This window comes from Solanum dulcamara, chromosome 10 (assembly GCF_947179165.1).
Source record: "Solanum dulcamara chromosome 10, daSolDulc1.2, whole genome shotgun sequence".
Lineage (NCBI taxonomy): Eukaryota > Viridiplantae > Streptophyta > Magnoliopsida > Solanales > Solanaceae > Solanum > Solanum dulcamara.
In genome coordinates this window covers 2907861-2933960 of record NC_077246.1, presented here as the reverse complement: position 1 = coordinate 2933960, position 26100 = coordinate 2907861, and the positions used below count along the sequence as shown (strand labels likewise).

Sequence of the window (26100 nt, the reverse complement as noted above, 5' to 3'; positions counted from 1 at the left end):
GTATAGGTAGCTTATCATGAATAAGGGTATCAAGGTTGAATTAATTTTGGACGGATCAATTGACATCTTCTTTTTTTTTGTCATGAATCTTCTTACATTAAAGTGGGACTAAAAGAATTAAAAGAAAAACAAAAGAACTTATAAAGCAAAAGTTAAAATTGGATAAATATTGCAAAATCATAAAGGTACATCAATCAGCTGCAGCCTTTGTTTGTTAAATTTATTTAGGTCATTTTCGATAATTCCAAAAATTGTTTGTGTTCATTGCCTTTTCTGTTTTGTCCTCTCCATTACAAAAATTACTCTAATATTTTTCATCGATTAACTTTTGATTCATTTATACTTTTGTGAGTAAATTATATCGTATTTATCTTATTACAAAGATAAAAAAATATCTTAAATTTATTTCTTAACTTATTTTGACTATAATTTAAAACAAGTCTTAGGCTTAACTTCTCTCCGAAGTCACAAGATAATATTAGAATAAAGAGCTTAAGTTATATACATATTCGTATAAATAATTTCTTATACTGTCAGGTTATTCAAAGGATGTCTATAGGCGCATCACGCGGATACTATACTATTTACATGATATTATAAGCAAATGTGCAATTTTAAGTTATATACACTATTCAGGCAAAGAATTTCTTATATCGTCAGATTATTCAAAAGATATCAATAGATGAACTTTCTTAAGATATATTACCTTCTATATTAGACAAATGTGACCTAATAGAATAAAGGAAAAAATATCAAATTACACACCTTATATTCTTATATTTTCAATTATTTTCTACCATTTGTAAAAATTTCAAAAATATCTCTTCTGATACATAGGAATGATGCTGATACATCACGATTTGATACATAAATCATTTTCATGATACATCGCTAGTTGATACAAACCAAACACAAAATGTATCAGTAAAACATTCATGATATATTATGTGTTATAAGCTGATTCATAAGTTTTATTGATATTACAATGTTTGGTTTGTATCAACTAGTGATATATCATGAAAATGACTTATGTATCAAATCGTGATGTATCAGCATCATTCGTATGTATCAGAAATCTGGAAAAAAAAGGAAATTCGGGTAATTACCAAAAAAGTCAAAATAAATTGTAATTGAATTTTTTCACTATGAAATTTAAATAAAATACCCTAAAATAAATGCTGACATTTATATAGCTTAAACTCTAAAAAATATAATTAACGGAGGACAAAACTGTTCAATTTTGAACCACTACATTAGCAAATTTGTCAATTCCCCTTTTTTTTGTTTTGTTTTGTCCTTCTAAAGTTCTGAAAATTGTAATAGTAAAGCTGGGCCATGAACAGGTAATTTAGGACAAAATTCGATTTTCTATCAGAATTGATATCTCTGTTTTGAGTACTCATAGTTATAAAAGCAAAAAAAAAAAAAAAAAGTTAGTAATTTACTTAATATGATGGATTTTGTACATCAATGGATAAAACTGATTTCTGAGTTCTATGATTGATACATCATTTAATTTGTCAATAAATGAACATTAATTTAACTGTCTACATGCAGTGGATGTGAGAGCATTTGATGCAACTATAATTACGTCTTGATACTAAATAAGTTGAGTTCGACTTATAAATCATAATATTTCTATTTAAACTAAGTTGATATCAGGTCGTACAAAATAAGTTACAGTCGATTATATTAGTAAATGAATCATGAGTCAAGGGGTTTCGATTTAGTCTGACCATCCTAAAAAGGAATATTGTCACGATTCAAAATTCGGGCATGATGACACTTATTCATTTTTACTGGACAAGTCAACCTAAATCCAACAAATGCGAAAATAAATGCGAAAATAGTTTAAAATAGGTAATTTAAAAGACAATAGCAAGAAACTTAGCCAACTACACAATACCCCACGGTCTAATTGTCACATGTACAAGCATCTCAATATAAGATACTGAAATAAATATAAGTTTCAATCTCTGTCTCTCGAATAGAACAAAATAAAAGTAAAGAGGGACAGGAAAGATGACTGACATCAACAGCTACCTCTCGAATCGCCTCTGAATTGGGTCACTGTCCGGGCTCAGAACCTACACAAGTGTAGAGAGCAAGGAGTGAGTACCACCGACATGCTACCCAGCAAGCAAACAACTAAGACTAAACTAAGCTAGTAAAATACACGTACTCATGTCATACCATCCGACCCCTCAGACTACAACCTGCATAGAAATTAGCCAGTCTAACAGTTATAACAACACAAATACATATATCTTAACAACAGTACAACTCTAGTTTTAGTCGAATTACAACAGTCAATAATATAAATTAGGCGAAATCAGGGGCAAAATAGTTCACAATGGCAAACAATGTATGATGCAATGTAGTGCAATGCAATGTTACATATAGTGATGCATGTTTGTCCTAAATGATAAACATCTGTTGACTAGCAGACCGGAACCCATAGGGGCCGCAATGGACCATGTATCCGCCGGAACCACTTTCTTTCGACACAATCATCACTTGCCGGAATCATTTCCCTTCGGCATATTCATCACTCGTCGGAACCATTTTCCTCCGGCATAATCCTCAATTCAATTTCCATCTCAAAATATTAGAACCAATGCAGATAAGTAATGATCATGTAAATCACAATGATGGAATGATATCAACGACATGTCACAACTCATATCACAACAATAAATTCAAGAATCAGCAATAAGTCAAAGGTCTAACCATATTGAACATTTTATTTCAACTCATCAAATTTGTCATATATTTCCCTAATTCTTTGTTATCAAGTTCAATAGAAGAAAAAAACAAATAGTCCCAAACCTCTTTCCATTACTGCCAACATACAAAAGAATAATACATAATCCTACAAGCTTAAACAAAGGTTTAGAAATTCACTTGTCTCGAATTAATCCCAAACTACTCTGAAATCTGAGTTTTCCCCCTTACGTCGACGTTTCGAATCAATATAATCTATTCAAATATGCAATCTCAATAAAATTACGAATTTAACGACATTCAAATCATAATTTTTGAAAACCAGAATGAAATCAACCCGAAAAATCCAATTCCAAAAATGAAGAGCAAATCTAAAATTTTTTACATAAACGTTTCTTGAAGTATTTGAAAATTAATAGTGAAAACCGAATTGAATTTGGACTTAAAACCAACTCAGAATCATCAAAACATTAAAAGTTTGGTTTCTTAACCCCCCCCCCCCCCCCCAAGAATTAAGTTCAAAATCTATGATTTAAAGATTAAAAACAAAATATAATTGAGGGGTAATAACAAAATTGAGTAGAAATTACTTACCCAATCGATTTTCTTCAAAACCACTCAAGAAATCACTTCTACCAAGCTCTCAAAACTCACAAATAGGGGAAAAGGGCTAATTCCCGACCTTTGCGGAAGAACACTATTGAATTGGACAATTAACCATTCGAGATTGCAATACCTACTTCGCAATCACGATGAAGGAGAGGTCAGTCGATTCATTAAACGTCTCTCATGATCACGGCCTTGACCCTTGCGATCCCGATGGCTACAGAGGCAATACTTCGCGGTTGTGAGACTCACCTGGCAATAGCGATAAGGTTCTATCATGCCCTCCACGAACGCGATGTGTACCATGCGATCGCGATAGAGAGAGTGACAGAACCAAATGACAACAGTCCTCCAAACACAAACATTCATAGATTCGACCCTCAGGATTCATTTGAAATTTTGAGCACACAAACTTTATATGCTACTATACTAATTTTGATGTTCTAGACTCAATGGAATCAGACCCGAAAGTCGATAATGATAGTCCAAATACGAGAAGTGTCTTAATCTAGACATTTTTGTTCCGTCATTCCTATTTCTTTATTTTTTTCGGTATGCTGCTCCGCTAGCAAGGAGCGCGTTCGACCTATCCAGAAAAATTGTCAGCCTACGAATGTGTTTCGATCCTTTCGCAACTAAACTAACTTAGGCCTTAAAATACTAAAACGAGCTTAGCACATCCAAAAATTCAAAAAATGCTACACCTACACCTAAAATCATCCAACGAATCCAACGGAGTTGTCGAAATTCTATTTCAAGCATCGAAACTTCAAAAGTTGACCAAAGTCAAACCTTGGCCTAAAATTCCTCAAATTTTCAATTTAGGACCTCAAATCTTTCTTACAACACCAAATATAATTCCGTCAACTCTCTTGGATCTAATTCCATATTTTGAAGCTGCTGGAATCGACGGAATTCTGTTCCGAGACTTATAACTCTAGTTGGTCCCAAATACCACTTTTGAACACTAAGCCTCTAAAAATCTCAAAACTACCAAAACTCAACTTTTTCATAGAATTTCCCAAAATCAATACTCAACACTGATAAAAAATAACTTGGGGCAATTATCGGGAGTGGTAAAATAGTCATTTTGCAAAAAATTCCAGAAATGACCTTCAGGGTCATAACAAATATGCCTAGGGTCGTCCTGATCATAATGCCATTAAAATAATTGCTTTGGGCCCCAACTTTTTCAGGGCTCTCACTTTCTCATGTAATCGCTTATATTGTTAAATTTGAAAAGAAATTTTTGATTAGAAAATATAATAATTTTTTACCTCATTTAATATTGAAATTGTTGTAATAATTGAAAAATGGAACTGTTACTTGATAGTTCAAGTATGTGAACTATTTATTGTGGAATGTGATTGCGATATTGAATCGGGTGTCATATTCCGACACATATATTAAATTGGGTGTCATGTATCAATACATATATTGGATCGGGTGTCACGTATCAATACATACCAATTATTGGATTGGGTATCACGCCGACACACTCACAGTTTGAGTATTGATTCCATGAGAGAACTATTGTGTGGCTATCATATGTGAATTGATCTTGATTATATGTGTAATGATAGAGAAACTGGCCTGATTATAATTGAGCATGTCCATCCTGTGTAATAATTGATATGAAAGGACCAAGGGTCCAAGTGTTACTATGTTGATTGTTGTATTTGAGATTTACACTATAAAATTAGATATTGCTCTTGAAATGGTATATCGGTAATGTGATTTTGTAGATGCCTTTTTGGATTAGGTTATGGTTGCTAGATGCGTTTGTATCGTAGATATGAGGCCATGGGTAGAGCTGTCAAAATGGGTAGCCCAACCCAATCCTAAAGGGTTAGCAAGTTAAATGGGTTAGGATGGGCTGAACCTTTTAACTAAAATGCCTATAAAATAACAGTTCAATTCATCCCTAAGCGGGTTACGGGTTGGGACGGGTTGACCCTTCAATCAAAAGATGAACAATATTGTACCGAACATTGATGAACGCAACACCAATACGTCAAAAATTCACAGGTTTATGAGTTACACACACTTTAGTGAAATACTTAAAAAATAAAAAATAGGCAAGAGACAACAGTCAACATTTACAGAATTCAACAGAACAACATACATTACATGATCATTTGTTTCATAAACTTGACAAAAAAGGAGAAATAAAAAATTAATCATAAACACAACAGTAAAATATATTAAATATTCATAGTTATATTACCTCCAATTGCCTAGTTGCTGAAGATTTGACAAAATAAAGCACTCTTAAAATATTTATAATAAATATTTTTAAAATTCACGATCCACGAGCTGGCTTCTGAGGCTCACGGATTGAACCTATGAGGCTGGCGGGTTAGATGAGGCTGGGCTAAAAATTCTCATTCCTAAATGGGCTGAAAATTTTTAGCCTAACCCACTTAATTTAAGCGTTAGGTTGGGTCAGCCTCATGGGCCAAACCCATTTTGACACCTCTAGTCGTGGGTAAACAAGTGGAGAGCAGTTGATGTGTGGTTTAGTAAGATTAGTGACTTAGAGTCGCATATTGGTGGTGTCCTGATGGTACATGTGAAAAATATGGAATTGTGAGAGAATTCGGAGATTCTGTCTCCGGGCAGGCCGCCTGGCGAGAGGAATCCTGCTATGGTGAGGCTGCCAGAACGGGATACGTCCGCCATGGCGAGATAGCACGGTTATGAGAGGAGCCTTAGTCCACCTAATTATTTTCCTCTTTCAAGTGAGATGTTAATTATTCTAGGGCCAAGTGTTGGTGTGAAAGCTTAAGGAAATAGACTGGTTATACAATGTTAATGGTGGCCCGTAGTTTGGAGATTCCTCTACGTGTTAGAATGGCTAGGCCTTGATATGTATTAGAGTTGGCAGCGGACCAACTAGAAGGAATAAGTATTAGGCTTGAACAACAGTAACGAGTTAAATTAGAATGATAAGAGTTTGTGCATAAAGTTTTGGCGGTGTATTTCCTTAAGAGCATGTTTTCTTCTTGTTGATTTCTTTATATTATGCGGTGAGTATCAGGTTGATCGGTGATGCCTAACAGTATGTGTTGTTTGTACCGATATTACTCTTGCTATGCCACTTGATATAGTCTGATTGCAGAGTTAGTAATGTTTCTTAGTTGAAGACGAAGATGATTCTCCAACACCTTCTACTCTTCCTTCTTTATGATGGAAGTTGTGCCATTAATTTACTGTATATTGTATCTTTAGAAGCTTTTTTACATGTTTAGACTAGTATTATTGGGAGTGTTAAATTATTTCTTGTTATAAATCTTGGAGTTTTTAATTTAATATATAACGACTTCATAAGTCTTTTGGACCATTTATTGTATTTTCTTAAACTTCCGCATGATAATTCTATTTATGGGATTAAAGATTCTCCTATTTAGGTGTTAGAATAGGTGCCCGCACGGTCCGATCGATTGGATCGTGACACACACCATCAACTACATTAGTCCAACCCCCTAAGTACCCCCTAACTAACCCTCACTCTTCATACCCCTCTACCCCACCCCATCTCTGCCCCCATACACAACTAACAACGAAATTAGTCACGGACAAATTTTATAATGAAATAATAAAATTTATTGCTAATCACATTTAACAATAAATTAATTAACGTTAAACTATTGAAACATTATGTTATATATGAGTTATTTGGTGATAGATTATCAACAAAATTCGTAGCTATTATCAGTTTGTTTATAGTGATTATATTTGTCTAAAATATATATATAAATGCTCTTGAGTCTTAGAATAATATTTTCTTTTACGTATCAAAATACCAGAAAATAAGTATGAAAATTTTAAAAATAAATATTTTTTTGTAAAAAATATTTTTAGTTCTACCAAACACACCTTAGTGTAGAACCACTAGGATCATATAGGACACATGACCAGACACTGCCACTACATCTTAAATACTTCATCATTATTCAACCCAAAAAAAAAACCATATAGTGATGAAAAACTTCAAATCAAATGTTAAAAGCAAAGCACAATGGTGAATCCAAGATTTGATACATAACAAATTAACAATAATGACAATAAGGCACTTCAATCTTGTCAAGATGGGGAAAAAAGAAGAAAAAATAAAGTTGCCTCACCATTTTAGTTATGAGAGACAAGTGAGAGGCAAAAAAAAAAAATTAAAAAAAAAAGGTCTAAATGTTTGAGATTGTTTGTATGAATAAGGTAGGACCCATGAAGGGCACATGGCTCAAACATGTCTTGGGATTATTAGGACAAGATTTGGGGGAAGTTGCCCTTTTGTGGGTACTCCTTTGTTGCTTCTTCCACAGCATATTTCCCCACATAACTAGTGACCCTTTAAATAGTCACCTTTGTTTCCATGTGCATAAATTTAAGAGCAACATTCCAAAAATAAATAATTTAAAAATAACTTCTTTGTGTTGACGATATAAAAAATATCTATACAACCAAGTTATTTAAGAAAATGTTACTGTATGTGTGGATGATACGAGAAGTCTAAATAGAAATTCTTGATAATAGATCACTAGTTCAGATGAATACCAAAAAGTAAAAATAAAAAATTAACTTAAAGAGATTCCTAAAAAATAATTACATAAGACTATGTAAAAGCATTGATTGGTAATGTGAAATAGTAATTGGTAACTAACTTGTTATAACATGTTAAATAACAATAATGATATAAAATAATATCATGATTTTGTGATTAGTGCATAGATCAAAACATTATGTGTCGATGATATGAGGTGTCTGAACAGAAATTCTTGAACAACAAATTGCTAGTTCAAATATTCATGTCCAAGAAGTAAAAACAAAAAAATTAACTTGAAGAAATTCCTAAAAAGTAATTACATAAGACTCTATTTAAAAGCATTGATTGGTAATGTGAAATAGTAATTGATAACTAATTTGTTATAGCATGTTAAATCACACTAATGATATAAAATAATATCACAATTATGTGATTAATGTATATAACTAAGAACCCATTTGTCCATACATATGTTTCAAAATTTTCAAAATATATATTTAAACAAATAACTGTTTATTTTTCAAATTGATTTATTATTTCAACTTCAAACTTAAAATATGAAAGTTGGAATCTAGAAAAAAAAAATTAGAAAATTTTCAAGGTTTTAATACAATTGCTTCTATATGTGTCTTTGTGTTGTGTTCACATATATGATTCAATGGTGGCAAATTTATTCATCCCACTAAATTAGATGTTGAGAAATGTTTGATGGTTTGTCTAATTAATTATAGAGAAGAATTAATCACCCAACTTTCAAATGGATTGTCTTTATGGAAATTAGAAAATTGATTCCATTCAACTTTCTATTTTTGTGAAAAGGTTCATTATTTTCTTGTGGGAATTTGAGTCAAACACAATTTCTACATTCTTGACATGTAGCTATATGTAAATGCTCTTTGTTCCTTTCACTCAATAAACAAGTGAAATATTTGGTCCACTTTTTGTTACTGGCTTTATCCATCATTTTCACATTTGGAAGCTCAATGGGTTTTGTTTTTTTTTGGTGCGGATAGGGTAAAATCTCTGCTCATATGCAATAGCTCGCAAATTACATAGGAAAAGTAATCCGCATTAAGCAAATTTGATTCGACGGGCTCAATCCAGAAGGAAAATTTCTTGCTTTCGCTGGCAAAGAATTTCAAACTTGAGACCTCCAACATAGAAGTCTCAAGCCCAAACAATTGAGCAATCCCAAAGGGTAGGTCAATATTTCCATTAAATAAAATTAAAAATACACATATTCATGTATTTATGATTTAGTGTTTCATAGAAAATTTCAACAAGTAAAGATACATATCACGTATGTTACATAATTTTATAACAAATGATACCTAACGAAGTACTTAGCACTCACCGCTATATGTAATGGACAGAAATTAAACAGATACATCCATTTCAATGATATTTTATATGGTATTTGTATCAAAAACATAACTCACTACTAGAAAAATCAAATTTCTGATAAAACTATTGGAATTATATGCTTCATGGCTGTTTTCGACTATTTTCCTATCTAAAATTTAATATTTATGACAGATTTCCAATGAATACGTTTGTCAAAAATGTTGAACGCTTATCAGACGACTATTAGTTAGATTGGTACTAAATGTCTAAGAATTAATTAAACCTACAATAAATTAAAGTTTTGATTCTTTAGGGCAAGCAAATTTATTTGTGTATTACATGACTTAAAATGTTTGACATCTAATTAATGAACACAAATAGAAATGTGAAAATTTGTCTTGTAATATAGTCAATGTTCAATGGGGAAAACATATCGTGGCAAGTTGTTTTTTTTCCCACTCAGTGTCCGGAGTTCGTGGAACTTCGACTAAATTCGGATCACACACTGTAGGACCCATTTGGGAATGGCGCTCCCAACAGGATCTTTTCCATACCCAGGTCTCAAACCCGAGACCTCTAATTAAGGGTGAAACAGTCCCATCACTACACCAGAACTCATGTTTGTTATTTTGGCAAGTTTACAACATGATAATAGTGTAGCCGCCTTTTGGTTTCATACCGTAGCGGAATATGTTATATTTGTGCACATACTAATGACGAAATATAGTATATTTCTGCGTATACAATATTTGTAGTGAAATATATTATATTCGTATGTCTACTTTATCTCTGCTTAATTGTATCTGCATGGATAATAGTATATATATGCTCTAGAATAAAGTTTAGATTTAAATTTTTTTTATTTGAACTTTTAGGAAATAATTCAACACCGCTGAGTTCTGACTATATACAACTTTTTTGACAAGTTACAATTTTCTTATTTTTTTTTCTCATTTTATGTTTAGTTTTCACATCCTAAAATACAGAAAAATATAATTAATAATCTTTATTATTTCACTTTTGTTTACTTCAGATTTCATACATGGAATTATGGTTGACATTGTGAATCACACATGTCACATGGAAGTTGATGAATAGTCAAGTTGTACCATTGACAATGTGTGAAGTTAGTATGGTTGGAATTCGTAGATAGTCTATTTAGTACGATTCAAAATGCAATACTTAAAAAGCATAAATTTTTCGACGAAATTCAATTCATTGAAAATGGTTTTGACTAACTTTGAGAATTTTAAGATGGAAATGCTCAACTAAAATTCACATTTTTTTGAGTTGAATGCCAAAATGGTCACTAAACTTATAATAATTGGTCATTATAATCACTCAACATTATTTTATTTTTCAAAGTCACCCAATTGTCCAATTAGCTTTTATGATCATCTAACTTTACCTTGTTAATTTTTATGGTCATCTTAATTAGAAATATAATTTTCAATACCTATTTAATGAAGTGACAACTAAAATATTTTAGAAAAAAAATTAAAACAACTACTACTTGATAATCTTTAATTATTTCCCCCCTTTTGTCTTTTTCAAGAGATTTCATGCATGTATAATTGTGTTTGACATTGTGAATCACACATGGCACATGAAATTAAAGTAAATGATTATATGATTGAGATTCGTCTACTCTTAACTAATAATTTCTAGTTCGAATCATAAAAATAAAAATAATTTGATAAGAAATATTTTATCCATTTCAAAAAGAATGTTCTAGTTTGACTTGACACGAAATTTAAGAAAATAAAAAAGATTTTTTAATCTTGTGATCCTAAATTAAACTTATGTTAAATGTATCAAAATGTCGTTTAATCTTGTGGCTTTAAACATGCCACCTGAAAAGCTGGAACTAAAGTGTTGCAAAAAAAGGAAAATGGTCATTCTTTTTTAAATAGACTAAAAAAGAAAGTTGGTCATTCTTTTTGAAACGAAGGGAGTTATAAGAATTATAAGGACAAGTACGATTCGATATACACTACTTAAAAAGCATAAATTTTTGGTGAAATTCAAAGAGTAGTCAACTCGTCGAAAATCTTTATAAAATTTTTCAAGAATTTTCTTTATATGTATACACAACACTACAGTAATGATCCTGAAGGTTATTTTTAGAAATTTTTATAAAATGACAGTTTTACCTCTCCTGATAATAGCCCCAACGTATTTCTGATCAGTGTTTGGTGTTGGTTTTAGAAATTCGTCGAAAAGTTTTGAGTTTTTGAGTTTTAGAGGCTTAAGTGGTTCAAAAGTGGTATTTGGGCCAATCAAAGTTACGAGTCTCACAATAAAATTCTGTCAGTTTCATCAGATCTAGAATGTAGAATTTGATCTAGGGGAGTTATCTTCTCTCGATTTGGAGTTGTATTGGAAATTTGAGGTTCTAAGATGGAAGTTTAAGGAATTTTAGACTAAGGTTTGACTTTGGTCAACATTCGGAGTTCGGACCCTTGGATTGAATTTTTGATGATTCTGTTGGACTTAGGAGATTTTAGGTCCACGATGAGCTTCAGTATATATTTTGAGGGCTCTGAGGGCGTTTTGGTATTTTTTAATTCTAAAATAATTTAGTTGCGACTAAACAGATTTCGGGTCAAGAAGACCTCAAATTTGATTTCCGACAGTTTCATTGAGTGCGGAGCGTCGAATTTAGTAGGGTAGCATACAAAGTTTTTGTGCAAGGGTTCCGAATGAATTCCGAAGGTCCAATCCGTGAAATTTGTGCTTCAAGGTGCTACTGATATCTGGTGTCTAGTGCGTGTGCATCGCATTCGCGGAACCTATCTGGGTTCGTGAAGGATCTCGCATCTTGACCTTTATGTTCGCGGGAAGTCGACCGCAAATATGAAAGATAAGTGTGAAGCCTTTGCGTTTATACGTCCTCAACCGCATTCGCAATAGGCAAAGGGGTGTATCTGTAACAACCCCTAAAATGTTGTATGTCGGTATTTCAATTCTCGACGAAAAAATACAGCCTATATATTTTGGACATAACTTTTTATAAGTTGGTCCAAATTAGGTGATTCAAATTTCTGAGTAACCACAACATCATTACCTACAACTTTCATGAAGAACACATCTTAATATTCGGAGTATAAGTAGATCAAATAAATTAATCTTTGCAAGATATAGTGCTGTGATAGAATTGAGTGTTTATAGAAGAAAATTCATATCTCACTGTAGGTTGCTCCAAATTGGTTGATTCTTGAACGATAGGAAACTAGACTTCCATATCTACAATTCTTATGGAGACACCAAATCCTAATAAGGAATTTATCTTATTCAAACGCAGCTTCGAAAAAGAGTATTCTGTTAAAAAGAACTCATCTTACCTACCATGGAAACATCTAGATACATTTGACATCATTCATGACATAAATTGTCCTCCATTTAACATCATCCATGACATCAATATATTCTATTAAATTTTCAGATTTTTCTTTATAATTATTTTATTTATTGTTAGGTCCCTCTTTTCCACCTATAAATACCCACCTTATTTCCCCATTTTATTCATCAAGCTTTCTTAAGCATTTCTTCTCTATATATACTTTTTCTCAAATATAGTTTTAGTTTTAGTCGTATAAAAATACTACTCCGGTTATTCTTATACTCCGGGTAGTACACAAAATGCTCCGGCGAGAAGAAAAGGCTAGGGGTCCAAGAGTGTTCCAATTCGGAGTAAACCTTCGGATTTAAGGTATGTAAGGCTTTCATAGCATTGGATTGAATTCGTCCATGCGCCCAATATTTAAATTCATTATAATTGAGTTATAGTTGAGTTTTATCCAAATCTTGAATTCTAAATAAATTAATTATTTTTCTATTGAGTTTGATATATTTATGCATTAATATTATTATTGTTATCTCTCATATTATTGGAATTATTATTCATGGCTACTTTCCCATGAATCCTAATTGATTTGATGTTCATGAATATTTTTATACATGTTTTGAGTAAAGATGTTGGCTTTTTATTATTTTCATTGATAAAAAGAAAGTTATATGAATTAATATTATATATGTATTTTATTGAGTTTTGAAAGAGCAAAAGAGTTGAGTTTGAATGAATTTGAGCAAATGATATTTTGAGCAAGATGTTTTGATGAGATGTAAATGATGTTTTTGAAAGTATAATGATTGATGAACATGAAATGAGATGAGTTTGATGATTTAAATTAAAGTCCAATGAGACTAGATGATGAGTTTAATATGAGCACATATTTTGGGAGTAGTATTGAGCACCGAGTTGGGTAAGAGTTTAATTGACTCAAACCCCAGAACTACATAGCCAGCGTAGGATGGAGGCTATGCCTCTTAAGTCTCAAAAAGAGGACTTTGATGAGTGGATCCAAGATGGTGATGTCCTTTACCCTGGCAAGGTATTGAATGGATGTGGCAACGACATCGCTTCGTTGTATCATCGCTAGCTCATAAGTGATGGTTGTCGGTTAGAGAAACTCCCAACTGAGTAAGCATTGCTTATTACTATTATTTTTATTATTATATTTTAAACTTGCATTACATATTGATGTTGAGATGATGTTGAGTTCTGAGCTGAGTTTTATTGAGAGGAGTATCTTGATATCTGTCCTTACCTTCCTGCCATTTTACATACTCGTACATTCCACGTACTGACGTCATTCGACCTGCATCGTTTTATGATGAAGATACAGGTGTTAGAGATCCTCAACAGGCGCATCGTTGAAGATCATTTCTTTTCGGCTATTTGGTGAGTCCTTCTTGTATTCGAAGGAACTTCTTATCCTTTTATTATTGTTGAGTGTGATGTTTCTTTTGAGGTAGGCATGTACATGTCATTGGCACCATTTAAGAGTACCAGTTGTTACGGGGGTAATTTTCAGCCCAAATTTTTCGCCTCAAAACACCCACGCACGGCAGCCAGCCCGGTGCCATGCGCCTAACTCGCACATGCCCGCTGATGCTCTGCGCCTGTCCGCCTTGTGCCATGCGCCTAACTCGCGCATGCTTGTGCCCGATGCCATGCGCCTGACTCGCGCATGTTTTGCTCGGTGCCATGTGCCTAACTCGCACATGCCCTCGCCTGGTGCCATGCGCCTCGCGCATGTCTGCTTGGTGCCATGCGCCTAGCCCACGCATGCCCTCGCCTGTTGCCATGTGCCTAGCTCGCACATGCCTTTGTTTGCCTGCCATGCGCCTAGCCCACGCATGCCTGCTTGCCTGCTTGGTGCCATGTGCCTATCTCGCACATGCCCTTGCCGGTTGCCATGCGCCTCGCACATGTCTGCTTGGTGCCATGCGCCTAGCCCACGCATGCCCATGCCTGTTGCCATGTGAGGCTTCATAGACAGAGTCTGATGATGTAATCGGAGTAGTTCTCCTTAGAAACTACTTTTTCTAAGAATTATCTATTTTTACTTTGATTATGACAAGCCCACATTAGTATTCTTAAGTCTTTCGCTGATGAATAAATAAGAAATGAGACCAAGTGGTTCTCTCAGAAGCCAGAAATGGTTTCTGAGTGCCGGCCACGCCTAGGGTACCCTCTCGGGGCGTGACAGTATCTTCCGCTTTCATGGGCCTATGGCCGCTATTGCGGAGGGTCAGTTTTGACCTAGAAGTAGTTAATTCTCAAAAATCGGGAAAAATACCCATTCCTTCATTTTTGATATTTGGGAGCTTGGTGAGGACGAATTCTTACGAATTTTTTGAGGGAAACTGATTGGGTAAGTATTTTTAACGTATATCTTTCATTACCCATTGATTATTCATTGATTTTGATCTTTAATTTTTGAATTTGAACTCCAAATTTTGGGATTTTTCAAGTACTCATGGATTTTCTTAAAATGATGATTCCAGACTGATTTTAACTCCGATTTTAAAATGGCTTTCGCTAATAAATTCTTATGTCGTGGAGAAGGATTCATCTAAAAATTTCTAGAATTACCCTTTTGTTTTCGAATTCGAGTTTGTGGGTCGATTTCGGCCCAATTTCTAAAATTGACGATTTGGGTGTCGTTGTGCTCTTATTCTTATTGAGAATTCATAGTTGACTAGATTTTGTTGATTCGGAGAGCCAACGCAAATGCAAGGCACAAATTTCGGAGTAGTTATGGTTAAAATTAAGGCAAGTGAACTTCTAAACTTTCGTTAAAGCTTGTAGATACTTGTATTCCTTGTTATATGCATTAGAGAATAATGAAAATTGATCCGGCTATTTGATTTTGTGATTTATCTTAATAACAAAGAAGAGGGGTATTAAAATAGCAATTTGATGACGTGTATTGGTGTGATCAATGTGATAATAACCTTGACATATTGTGGACATGTAGAATGATTATATAGATATGAAATGTGAATTGTTGTTGATATAATCCTATTATCGTGAATTATATGAACATGGATTAAACTGCATTGGTTTTGATATACTGTGTTGAGACTGAAAATGATGAGAAACAAAGGGATCGGGCCAGACGTTCCATGGAAGGTATTATGAAATAAAAAGGTCGGGCCATACGTTCGATGGCAGGTTACATAGACAATAATGTCTCTCATGGGTTCCAAACTGTGATTCAACAAATGTGTTTCGATAGGACAGATATGCATATTTTCATTTCAATACCTTTATGATATTTGTGAATTCGTGTTTACCCCTTGTTGCCTTGTATATATTAAACTTGACTTGATATGATTCATTGATGAGATTGCTGATGAGTATTCATGGACTTTGTGTTATTGTGTACGAATTGTAGAGTTGGGTTGATTTCTATGAAGGTTGTAGTTGAGGAGATTCGGTTGGAATGACATGAGTACTTGTATTCTATTTAGCTTTGTTTAGTTTTAGTTGTCCGCTTGCTGAGTCACATGTTGTTTGGTACCCACTCCTTGATTTTACACTCGTGTAATTTGTGAATCTGGACCTGCTTGATCTTCTACCTTTTCTACTATATTCGAGGCCATCATTTGAGTTGTTGAGGTAGTTGTTGCATCCACTCAACAAACACCTCTTACTCCTTTCGTTATGTTTTAGTCCTACTCTAGAGACAACGACATTGTGACTATATTTCGCTTCTCATTTCTGTATTGAATTAGCAGCTTGGGGAATTTTTGAGTTTATTTACCTGTTTTTGCTTAAGTTAAACTTTGTTCTATTTCATTTACTTCCGCATTTACTTTCCGTAGGGTTTAAGGTTGACTTGCCTCGGTGGATTGAGAAGAGTGCCATCACACTCGGACTCAGTGGTTTGGGCGTTCAAAATTTATCTTGAGATTCCAAGTTCAAATTTAGGACACTATTTTTTTATTTTTTAAACTCACATAGTAAAAAATCCTTGATCTGTCACTGTATATTATACCCATATACTATTTAACATAATTTATTTATGATGTATAGTAAGAAACATTTGCTATCATCTATTTATGACTTCATTTTCATATATATATTCAACTCAATGCATGGAAATCATTTACGCGTTTTAGGTCAGAATTGCAAAAAAATTCAAAGAATTTTGGCCATTGAAAGCAAAGAAAGGTTGTGTTTGTCACATAAAGTGTTTTGTCATATTACATTTATATATACTTGAAATGACTCTTCAACTAATTCCATCCAGGCTGAATGAAAAAAATACTTAATTTTTTAATAATAAGAGTAATGAGCACGTCATTTGAATTAGTGGATATAATTTCAATTTATTATATTACCTCTAATGACTCATAACTAACAATTATATAAGCGAAGGTCTAACTATTTCTTTACAAGGTAATAATTGTAGTAATTTATTGATATTAAATAAATTGTAACAACGACAATAATAGCATACCTCATCATGTACTTCCACAGGTGAGATACGAAGAGAGTGGTGTGTATGCAAATTTATCGTACCTTGCAAAGATAGCAAAGTTATTTTTGATACACAAAAATAATAATTATAAGTGTAATAGTATTTAATAGTAGTAAATTTGGGTAATTGACCAAAAATATAAGGAATAATTGCACTTTTTGTCTTTCAATTTTTGGTAAACTATGAGTTTGATAATTGTAATAGTTGACTAAATCTATTTAAATTTCAATCAATTAAAATGTGTGTTTTTATCCAATTATATATAAAAATGTGAGATTTAGATTGTTTTTAGAATTATATTACATCAAATATAAATAACAGTACAATTTTAACATAATATATTAATATCTAAATGCTTTTGCACTTGATAATTTGTTAAATTTGGGAAGAGTCACAATTAAAGGGATAAATATGTGTATATATATTAATTAAAGGTTAAATATGTTGTATCATAAATTACAAGAATCAAAATAAGAATTTATCAATATTTAAGGGATTGAAAGTTCTAATTTCCTTAATAATATTTATTAGGTAGTAATATTACGTGCATGGCGTATTTTTTTTTAAAAAATAAAAATAAAATAATGGGTGGCCTATTGAAATAAATATAAAGCTCATTCTAACAAATTTTCAACTTTACGAAGAAAGTCTTTTATTTAGAAAAAGAAGGGGATAAATTATTAAAAAAAGGTTTAAACTATTTGATTAATATTTCAGCTCAAAATGTTCACACTAATTCGAGATTTTAATATTTTAAAAAAATCTTCATATTTTTATTTTTTATCCATGCTTAAGAAAATAAGAAAAACATGAAAATTCTATGAGTAGAACGAGTCTCAAGAAAAGACAAATATATATGCACAAATATATATTAATGAAATATAATGGTTGGAGTTAAAAAGATTGAGGGATGATCAGTTAAATAATTTTTATCAAAATTATATAGTATATATAGAAACTATATTATACATAAATAAAAAGTTTTACTAAATATGATTGAGTTATTAAGGATTGACATTGTATCTGTAAGTATAGATATAGAAACTTACAGATAGAATGTCAATCCTTAAGAACTCAATCATATTTAGTAAAATAATGCCTGATGTTTATTTAAAGTCCCTTATGATTTAAGAAACATTTATGGAGAACTCAATCAGAAGTATTGGATGTGAGTTTCCTCAAATACGGAATCGTCTTTGTTAGATTGTGTTTTACCCTTAATGTGGTCGAGTAGTAAATACATCTTCAATTTTAATTAGAAGTCTTGAATTTGAGTTCCCTCGAGTATGGAGTCGTCTTTGTTAGACTGCCCTTTACCCTCAATGTGGTCAAGTAGTACATCTTCATTCTTAATCAGAAGTCTTGGATTTGAGTTTCTTCAAATACAAAGTATTCTTTGTTAAACTGCGATTTACCCTCAACGTGAGATCGACATGAATTCAATTTAGTCGAACTCCAATACAACTATCGAACATCAAATCAAAAGTTTAAAAGAAAAGCATTTATGAATATTTTGCTTTCTTCTTTTATATTTATATCTATCTTCTTGTTTTTTTTTTTTTTTTTTGGGGGGGGGGGGGGAGGTTGTTAGTAGTTGCATAAAATTAGATAACATGTGACAACATATTCCTAAAATAATAGTAGCAAGTTTACACCTCATGCCTATCTGTTATCTCCTAAGGTTGCCATGAAGTTGATGCTTCTGATTGAAATTGAAAAATTGTCACACACCTAATCAAAACACATACTAAAATAATATTACTCAACAATTAGATCATCCATACCATCATCTTATGCAAGCATTTGTACTAGCTTAATATTCCATTTTTCCTAAAGCATGCTAAATTAATAAAGATAATTTTGAGTTTTCGAGTTTATTCACATTGTTGGTCTTTTAAGTACTCGAATAATATAGGATGGTTATGGTTATAGGTGAACTTATGATTTTTAATTTGTTGATTCTGAATTAGAATTATTTTTGCATAGTAAATTTTTCATAATATTTGTGCTCTATTCATGAATTATTCGGTAATAGATTTTAATTTTCTCTCACAAACTATTTATAATTATAAATTAGTTCGATTCAAAACTTGAGATAATGTGTGCAAATCGAATAAGAATGCTTAAATAGTTGTTGTTTAGCTATTTCAAGCATAAGCAACAGTTGAGCCAACATAATAAAAAAAACCTTAAACAAAGTGACATAAGTTAATAAAGAGAATCATATTATTGATCGACCTCAATTCACTTAGAATCGAGACATAGTTATTACTATATATGCTAAGATTAATCCCCATATTTTCAACAAAAATAATCGGTCAATGCAAGAAAGTCCAATTAAATTCATAGTGGAATTCAAGATTTTTGAGCTGAAATTGAAGTTTTCTTGAAGAAAAAAAGAAAAAGCAGAAGAAATGGTCATAACACTTAGCCCATCAATTTTGATGTTGGTAGGTTCTCGCTGAAATCACAAATGTGATAATGGCTGGTTTCATTTTCATACATTGTTTATATATATTTATATAAAGTTGAAAAAAGACAAAAATAGATTCAATGGATTATAACAAAACTATCTAGAAATATTACATTTTATGATGAGATAGTTGAGATCCCTTTATTTAATAAGAGATCTTGAGTTAAAATTTGTAGAAAATTGTTCAAAGCGTTGCCGCCAGAATGAGTTCTGCAGTGCGTGAATGCAGATACCAAATATCACGTTGGAAAACAAAACCAAAAAAAAAAAACTACTAGGATCAGATTTGCCGCTTTACTTTTTAAAGAAAGTCATATTTGTCCTTCATCGTACTTATATTTACCTATATAATTCAACTCCTTACCTCATCTTTATCATCCTATGTGACGCCTACATGAATATTTATTCCTCCCAATTTAACCTGACGGAACCCTTTAAACCCGATCCAGTTTCAAAAATAAACCCAAATTTCTCCCAAACCTATTCAATGCAGATTTACAGGGACAGAATCAAATAGGGTTGAGGAGGTTCTTATGAATCTTTACCAATGAATTTTTTTTTTTTTATATATGATTAAAATATTTTTTTTATATATATTTAATAAATGTTGAATATTCTTAAATTTTTTGTGTGTTTATTTCTTCATTTTTTGGACCATCTTATAGTCTTATAGAAAATCCCTATTAAACTTAAATATTGAACATCAAATGGAAAAATAAAAAAAGAAACTACCTAGAAAAAGACAAGGGCAACATTGTCTCAAAAAGTTACTATAATTTTTATTTTTTTTTAAAAAAAATAAATTATTTTTTAATTTTATTTAATTCGTTGACCCTTATAATTCCAATGGCGGCCCCTACGCCGTTGGCCTTGCCAAACAAACTTCTCTCTCCATCTTTTCCTATTTCTATTTCTCTCACAATACTTTGTTTGCATTTAAAAAGAGAAGAGAAGACACTCAGAAAGAAGCAACAAACACACAACACACACACACTAGAAAAAATAAATACAAGAAAAGAAGAGAAGAAGAAAAAGAGTGTATTTTATTTTTGTGTGTGTGTATTTTTGAAAAATGGAAAAAGAGGTGTATTATTTTACAAATTGGTTCAAGATTCTTGGAGTTTCTTTGTTAGTTTCAATTTTTATGATAAGGGTTGTTGCTTATTTATGGTTTAGGCCAAGAAAAATTGAAAAACATTTTGCTAAACAAGGTATTAGAGGACCACCTTATAAATTCTTCATTGGAAATGCTAAGGAAATTGTTAGTCTAATGTTGAAAGCTTCTTCTCAAACTATGTCAAATTCACACAATATTCTACCAAGAGTACTTTCCTTCTATCATCATTGGAAGAAAATTTATGGTAAGTTTTTTTAATTTTGGTTCAAAATTTTAGCTAAAAGATTGAATTTTTTTTCTTGGTTTGTTATAAAGTTGAAATCTTTATGTGTGATTTAGCTTTATTGATACCATTAAAAAGTGTCACTTTTTTTTGCAAAATTTGTGTTTTTGAGCTTTGGTTTTCTTAGTATTGTTATAAAGTTGGAGTCTTTATTGTGTACTTTGTTGGCTTTTCTTGAAACAAATTTTAAAGTTAGTTTTAACAAAATGAAAAAAAAATTAAAAAAATGTGATTTTTTTTTGAGGTTCAAGTTTTGAAAGCTGGCTTTCTTGTTTTGTACTTCTTTAATTAATGTCCTTTTCTTTTTCTGCTATTGATGAGTTGGTGGAGTTGTGAAGTTCAGTGTTTCAGAACATTGCTGCAGCATTTTTGTTATTTTTTTTCTTTTTTTTTTTTCTATTTAGCCCCCTTAAAAAAATTCCAATATATATATATATATTTTGTGGTCCAATTTTTGTAAAAGAATTTGAAGTTTTGGAACATCATAGTCATGGGGTTTCCATGAACTTTATCTTTTTTTCTGTTTCATTTTTTTTTGTCCTTTTGGTTCTTTTAGATTTTGTTGTAAACTTATAATTCTTGATGATGAAGTTTGTATATAATGTTTGTTAGTGGCATTTTTTTAAAATTCTTTTTTTTGAGGGAGTTGTCATCTTTCTTGTTTTGTTTTGCTCTTTTTTTCTTTTTTTTCACCTTTCTGTTTTATTGTAGGGTCTACACTTATCCATCCTCTCTGAATCACTGATTTTGCCAATTTCATTTCTCTTTACTGTTTTTGTGCTTGCTCACAAATACATGTTGCTTTCTGTCATTTCCATTTTTGCGTAAAATTCACATTATTATTATTATTTTGTTTTGGTTCGTGTTAATTTTTCAAATGATTACTCAAATAATAGTTATAATCTCAGAATGTTGATTTTCTGAGATAATAATAATTATTAGTTGAGTGATGTTCGGATGGTCAATCACCTCTGCCGAGTGGAAACACTATTGATCCTCTGGGGTGCGGGAAAAAAAAGGATCATATAAGAAATCAACCCATTGACTTTCAAGAATCATGATGTAATTATGTTTGATTGTTTGGCAAAAAATATTTATATTCGCTAGCCAATATACATATAGTATACAGTAATGATACATCTGTCGACCTTTTTTTTTTGGTGGTTTAAGTTAATTTTCCTTCTTTTTTTTGCAGGTGCAACATTTCTTGTGTGGTTTGGGCCAACACCACGTTTGGCTGTGGCTGATCCTGATCTTATTAGAGAAATTTTCACTACAAAATCTGAATTTTATGAGAAAAATGAAGCTCACCCTTTAATCAGACAGCTTGAAGGAGATGGCCTTCTTAGTCTCAAAGGTGAAAAATGGGCTCATCATAGGAAAATTATTACCCCTACTTTCCATATGGAAAATCTCAAAGTAAGTTAAATATTTCCTTTCTTATTCCACCATTTTTTTTTATCTTGGTAAAAAAAATTGTCCTTTAGGTTCTAGCCTTCAAAATGGAGTCGTAGAAATAATGTGCACTCGCCACTTATCGGTCATTGAAAAATTACCAGTGTCTTGGAGTTTCAAATTTGACAAGTGAAATTTCAGAATATCATCCTGGAGTTTTCCTTGTGAATTTTAAAATTCCATAACGAGTGCTATTTTTCAAATGCATGGTCTGAACGTGGCTATTCGCAAAATTTTACCAACTAGCCACTTTTCTGCCTTATCATTGACGAAAAGCCACTATCCTAGAGTTTCAAATTCAACAAGTAAATTTCAGGACATTATCTTCGAGTTTCCCTTGAGGATTTTGAAATTCTAGAAAGTGGTTATTTTTTAAATACATAAGCTGAAAAGTTGTTATTTGTTTCTACAATATAACTCTGGATTAATTGAATCAGTAAATTTCACACACCGGAGGCCCCAAACCTATAAAGGAGTACATGTTATAGAATTCTTATATCATTTGACAAGAGTATATTAATTTATTTATTTTTCTGTAGTTGTTAGTACCAGGGGCAGCTAGCAAAGTAATTGAAATGTTGGAGAAATTGACACCAAATTTAAAGAATGGAGAGATAGAAATTGAAGTATCAGAGTGGTTCCAAACTTTAACAGAAGACATTGTAGCACAAACAGCTTTTGGCCACAGCTATGAACAAGGAAAAGCTATTTTCAGGCTACAAGCTCAACAAATGGTCCTTGCTTCTGAAGCATTTCAAAAAGTCTTCATACCCGGCTACAGGTGCAAATAATTTTTATTTCTCTTAGCATATGATAATTTTTATCGTATGACCTTTTAAATTTCGTTCCCGTTAATTTAGTGGACTAAATTTTATCGTTAAAAGTAGTAGGATGAATTTATCATTCTACAAACGAATCTAGTCCACCGAATAAAAGATCATTTGTTCATCAAGTCAAAATTCGCAAATAACCACTTTTCAAATTTTGTAATCGAAATATAACCACTGTCTTAGAGTTTCAAATTCCACAAGTGGTACTTCGGAACATTGCCTTGGAATGTCACCGATGGAATTTGAAACTCCATGTGGCTATTTATGCAAAAACAGGGCAACAAGTGGCTAGGGGTTGTAAAAATCCACGATTGTAATTTATATTTCCAAGATTGACGAAAAGTGACCAGTAATCGTTAGTTCTACTGTTTCTACTTAGAATAATCGAAGCGTAAATGCTAACTTGTTGTTTTTGTTACTAGGTTTCTACCCACAAAGCGAAACATTAAATCATGGAAACTGGACACGGAGATTAAGAAGTCGTTAATGAAGTTGATTCAAGAAAGGACAGATAATTGGGAGAAGAATGAGATGCAAGAAAACAATGGGCCAAAAGACTTATTGGGCCTTATGATCCAAGCAAGCATAAAGGAATCATCACTACTATCATCATCCATTAACAGCCCAATTCATCATAATTCTATACACAATAATAATAATAATAATAATAATAATAATAATTCCTCCATGATCACTGCAAAAGATATTGCTGAAGAATGCAAGACTTTCTTCTTTGCTGGTGAACAAACGACATCAAATTTGCTGACGTGGACGACCGTCCTGCTAGCTATGAATCCACAGTGGCAAGACCTAGCACGCCACGAGGTCATCAAAGTGTGCGGCTCAAGTACCATACCTTCTAAAGATGATCTTGCCAAGCTTAAAATGGTATGTACAATCTCCTCGTTAAATCGAATATAAAAAATTACATGGTAGCGGTAAAATATATATATATATATATATATATATATATTTACTAAAAAGGAAGGAACGTTGATGGGGGACAAAATGAGTTATGTATATCAGTTGAAGGAATAATTTTTTTTTCAATGTTGGGAAAAAAAATTATTCATTTTTTGTCTTTTAGTAATTAGCTAATTGTACTTACTGAAAAAAGTGAAAATGACAAGAGTACTGTTTTTCCCTCTTTTAATCACTCACAAAATGGAAATTAAATTATTAAATAATTTAGTATGGATTCCATCACCAGTAGAAGCTAAGTACAACATTTGCTCCAGTGCCAATTAGTTTTGAAAAGCTGTCATTGTCATAAAACAAATTTATTTTTTTATTTTTTATTTATCTAATTGAGTTATGATTTGGTGTTGCAGCTGAGCATGATACTCAATGAATCCTTGCGTCTTTACCCTCCGATCGTCGCGACGATTCGACGAGCAAAGGCTGATGTGGATCTTGGAGGATGCAAGATCCCTCTCGGGACCGAAGTATTGATCCCGATTCTAGCGATACACCACGATCAAGCTATTTGGGGTAACGATGCTAATGAGTTCAACCCTTTAAGATTCTCAGAGGGAGTGGCACGAGCCGCTAAGCACCCTGTAGCCTACATTCCATTTGGACTTGGAGTTCGTCAATGCATAGGTCAGAACCTAGCAATTTTGCAAACCAAGTTGACTCTAGCTATTATACTTCAACGATTCGTCTTACGATTATCACCACAATATAAACATGCTCCAACGGTGTTGATGCTACTACATCCTCAATATGGTGCGCCCGTCATCTTCAAACGGTTGACTCATGACCCCACAATTGCCAAAAGCTCTTGACATGGATAATACCTTTGGTGTTTGAGTGCATATATGCTTGGAGAAATGAAAAAAGAAAAAAAATGTTATTGCAAGCAAGCATTAATTATAGGAGTAGGGAGAAAATTTATTTTATTCCTTTTTTTCTTGATTTGTTTTTTTTTAATTGGTTTTCTTTTTTTCTTTTGTTCACCAAATAGTAGTAATACTAACTAACCAATCAAGTAGAGTCATCATCATGCCTTGTCTTTTATTTTGCCCAAAATTTCTTGGATTTTCGGCATGTTTATGCTAGGATTGTTACATAGTGACTCAATTTCGTAGGTTTTCCCTCATTTTCCCACCCTATGTATATGTATCTTCTGTAATATATATTGGCTCAAGCCCTTGTACAATTTTGTAATATTCTCATGTATATCTTCCTTCTTTTTAAATGGTAGGTTGTGTTGCATCTCTTTTATTTTATTAATTAAAAGGAAATATAAGACTCGATTAACCAATGGCGGATCTAGAGTAGATGTAAAAGATTTGGTCAAATCCACCTTATCTAATTTTTAATCTCTGACTCTAAATCTTGAATTTGCAATGTCATGAACATAGATAAGCAAAGAATATGCCATGCATCCATAAATAAGCAAAGAACCAAGCATTCCAGAATGAGATTTTCAGCTTGAATTCAAATTAGTAGACCCTGAAATTCATTGATTCTAAATATTGAGTATGCAAGACTGCAATACCATGATTATGGATAAACAAATAATCGAATACCCTAAAAATGATATTTTCCGACGCGAATTGAAATCTGTGGGGATAAACAAAAAGAAAAAGAACCAACAAAATTTAAAATTTTGAGACAATGGTATAATTGCCACTTGGTACATTGAATAGTGCAAGAATGAAAAGAAGATCAAAGAAAATTTTGTTTATGTATTTACCAAAAATTGGGCATTGAATCTTGCTAGTGACTTGTGAGCCCATTGTTGCCGCAACATTAGTCCCAACAAGAATACATTGGATTTTGGACCAAATGTGAAAAAAGATAAACACTACTTTTAAGAAAAATCAATATTGTAAACAATTTAGGAGCTTTAGAGAAAATCTTCTTTTTTCTCAAGAAATGTTGG

The 26100-nt window shown here is 32.2% G+C and overlaps 1 protein-coding gene across 1 annotated transcript; it reads left to right on the top strand.

Moving 5' to 3' along the window:
- Positions 1–20411: 20411 nt before the first annotated feature.
- LOC129870458 (cytochrome P450 734A1-like) lies at positions 20412–25071 on the top strand. The gene is made up of 5 exons (XM_055945260.1): positions 20412–20886; positions 22121–22344; positions 22920–23161; positions 23633–24098; positions 24542–25071. Exons 1-5 carry the CDS (start codon positions 20598–20600, stop codon positions 24995–24997), a joined length of 1677 nt encoding a protein of 558 aa, XP_055801235.1. The 5' UTR covers positions 20412–20597; the 3' UTR covers positions 24998–25071.
- Positions 25072–26100: the final 1029 nt, after the last annotated feature.

What these genes read in the sequence shown, in the direction of transcription:
- LOC129870458 (XM_055945260.1), top strand. Translation starts at nt 20,598, where the DNA reads ATGGAAAAAGAGGTGTATTATTTTACAAATTGGTTCAAGATTCTTGGA. An exon ending in TCATTGGAAGAAAATTTATG is followed by an intron (nt 20,887 to 22,120) that starts GTAAGTTTTTTT and finishes TTTTTTTTGCAG; the next exon opens with GTGCAACATTTCTTGTGTGG. An exon ending in ATCTTGCCAAGCTTAAAATG is followed by an intron (nt 24,099 to 24,541) that starts GTATGTACAATC and finishes TTGGTGTTGCAG; the next exon opens with CTGAGCATGATACTCAATGA.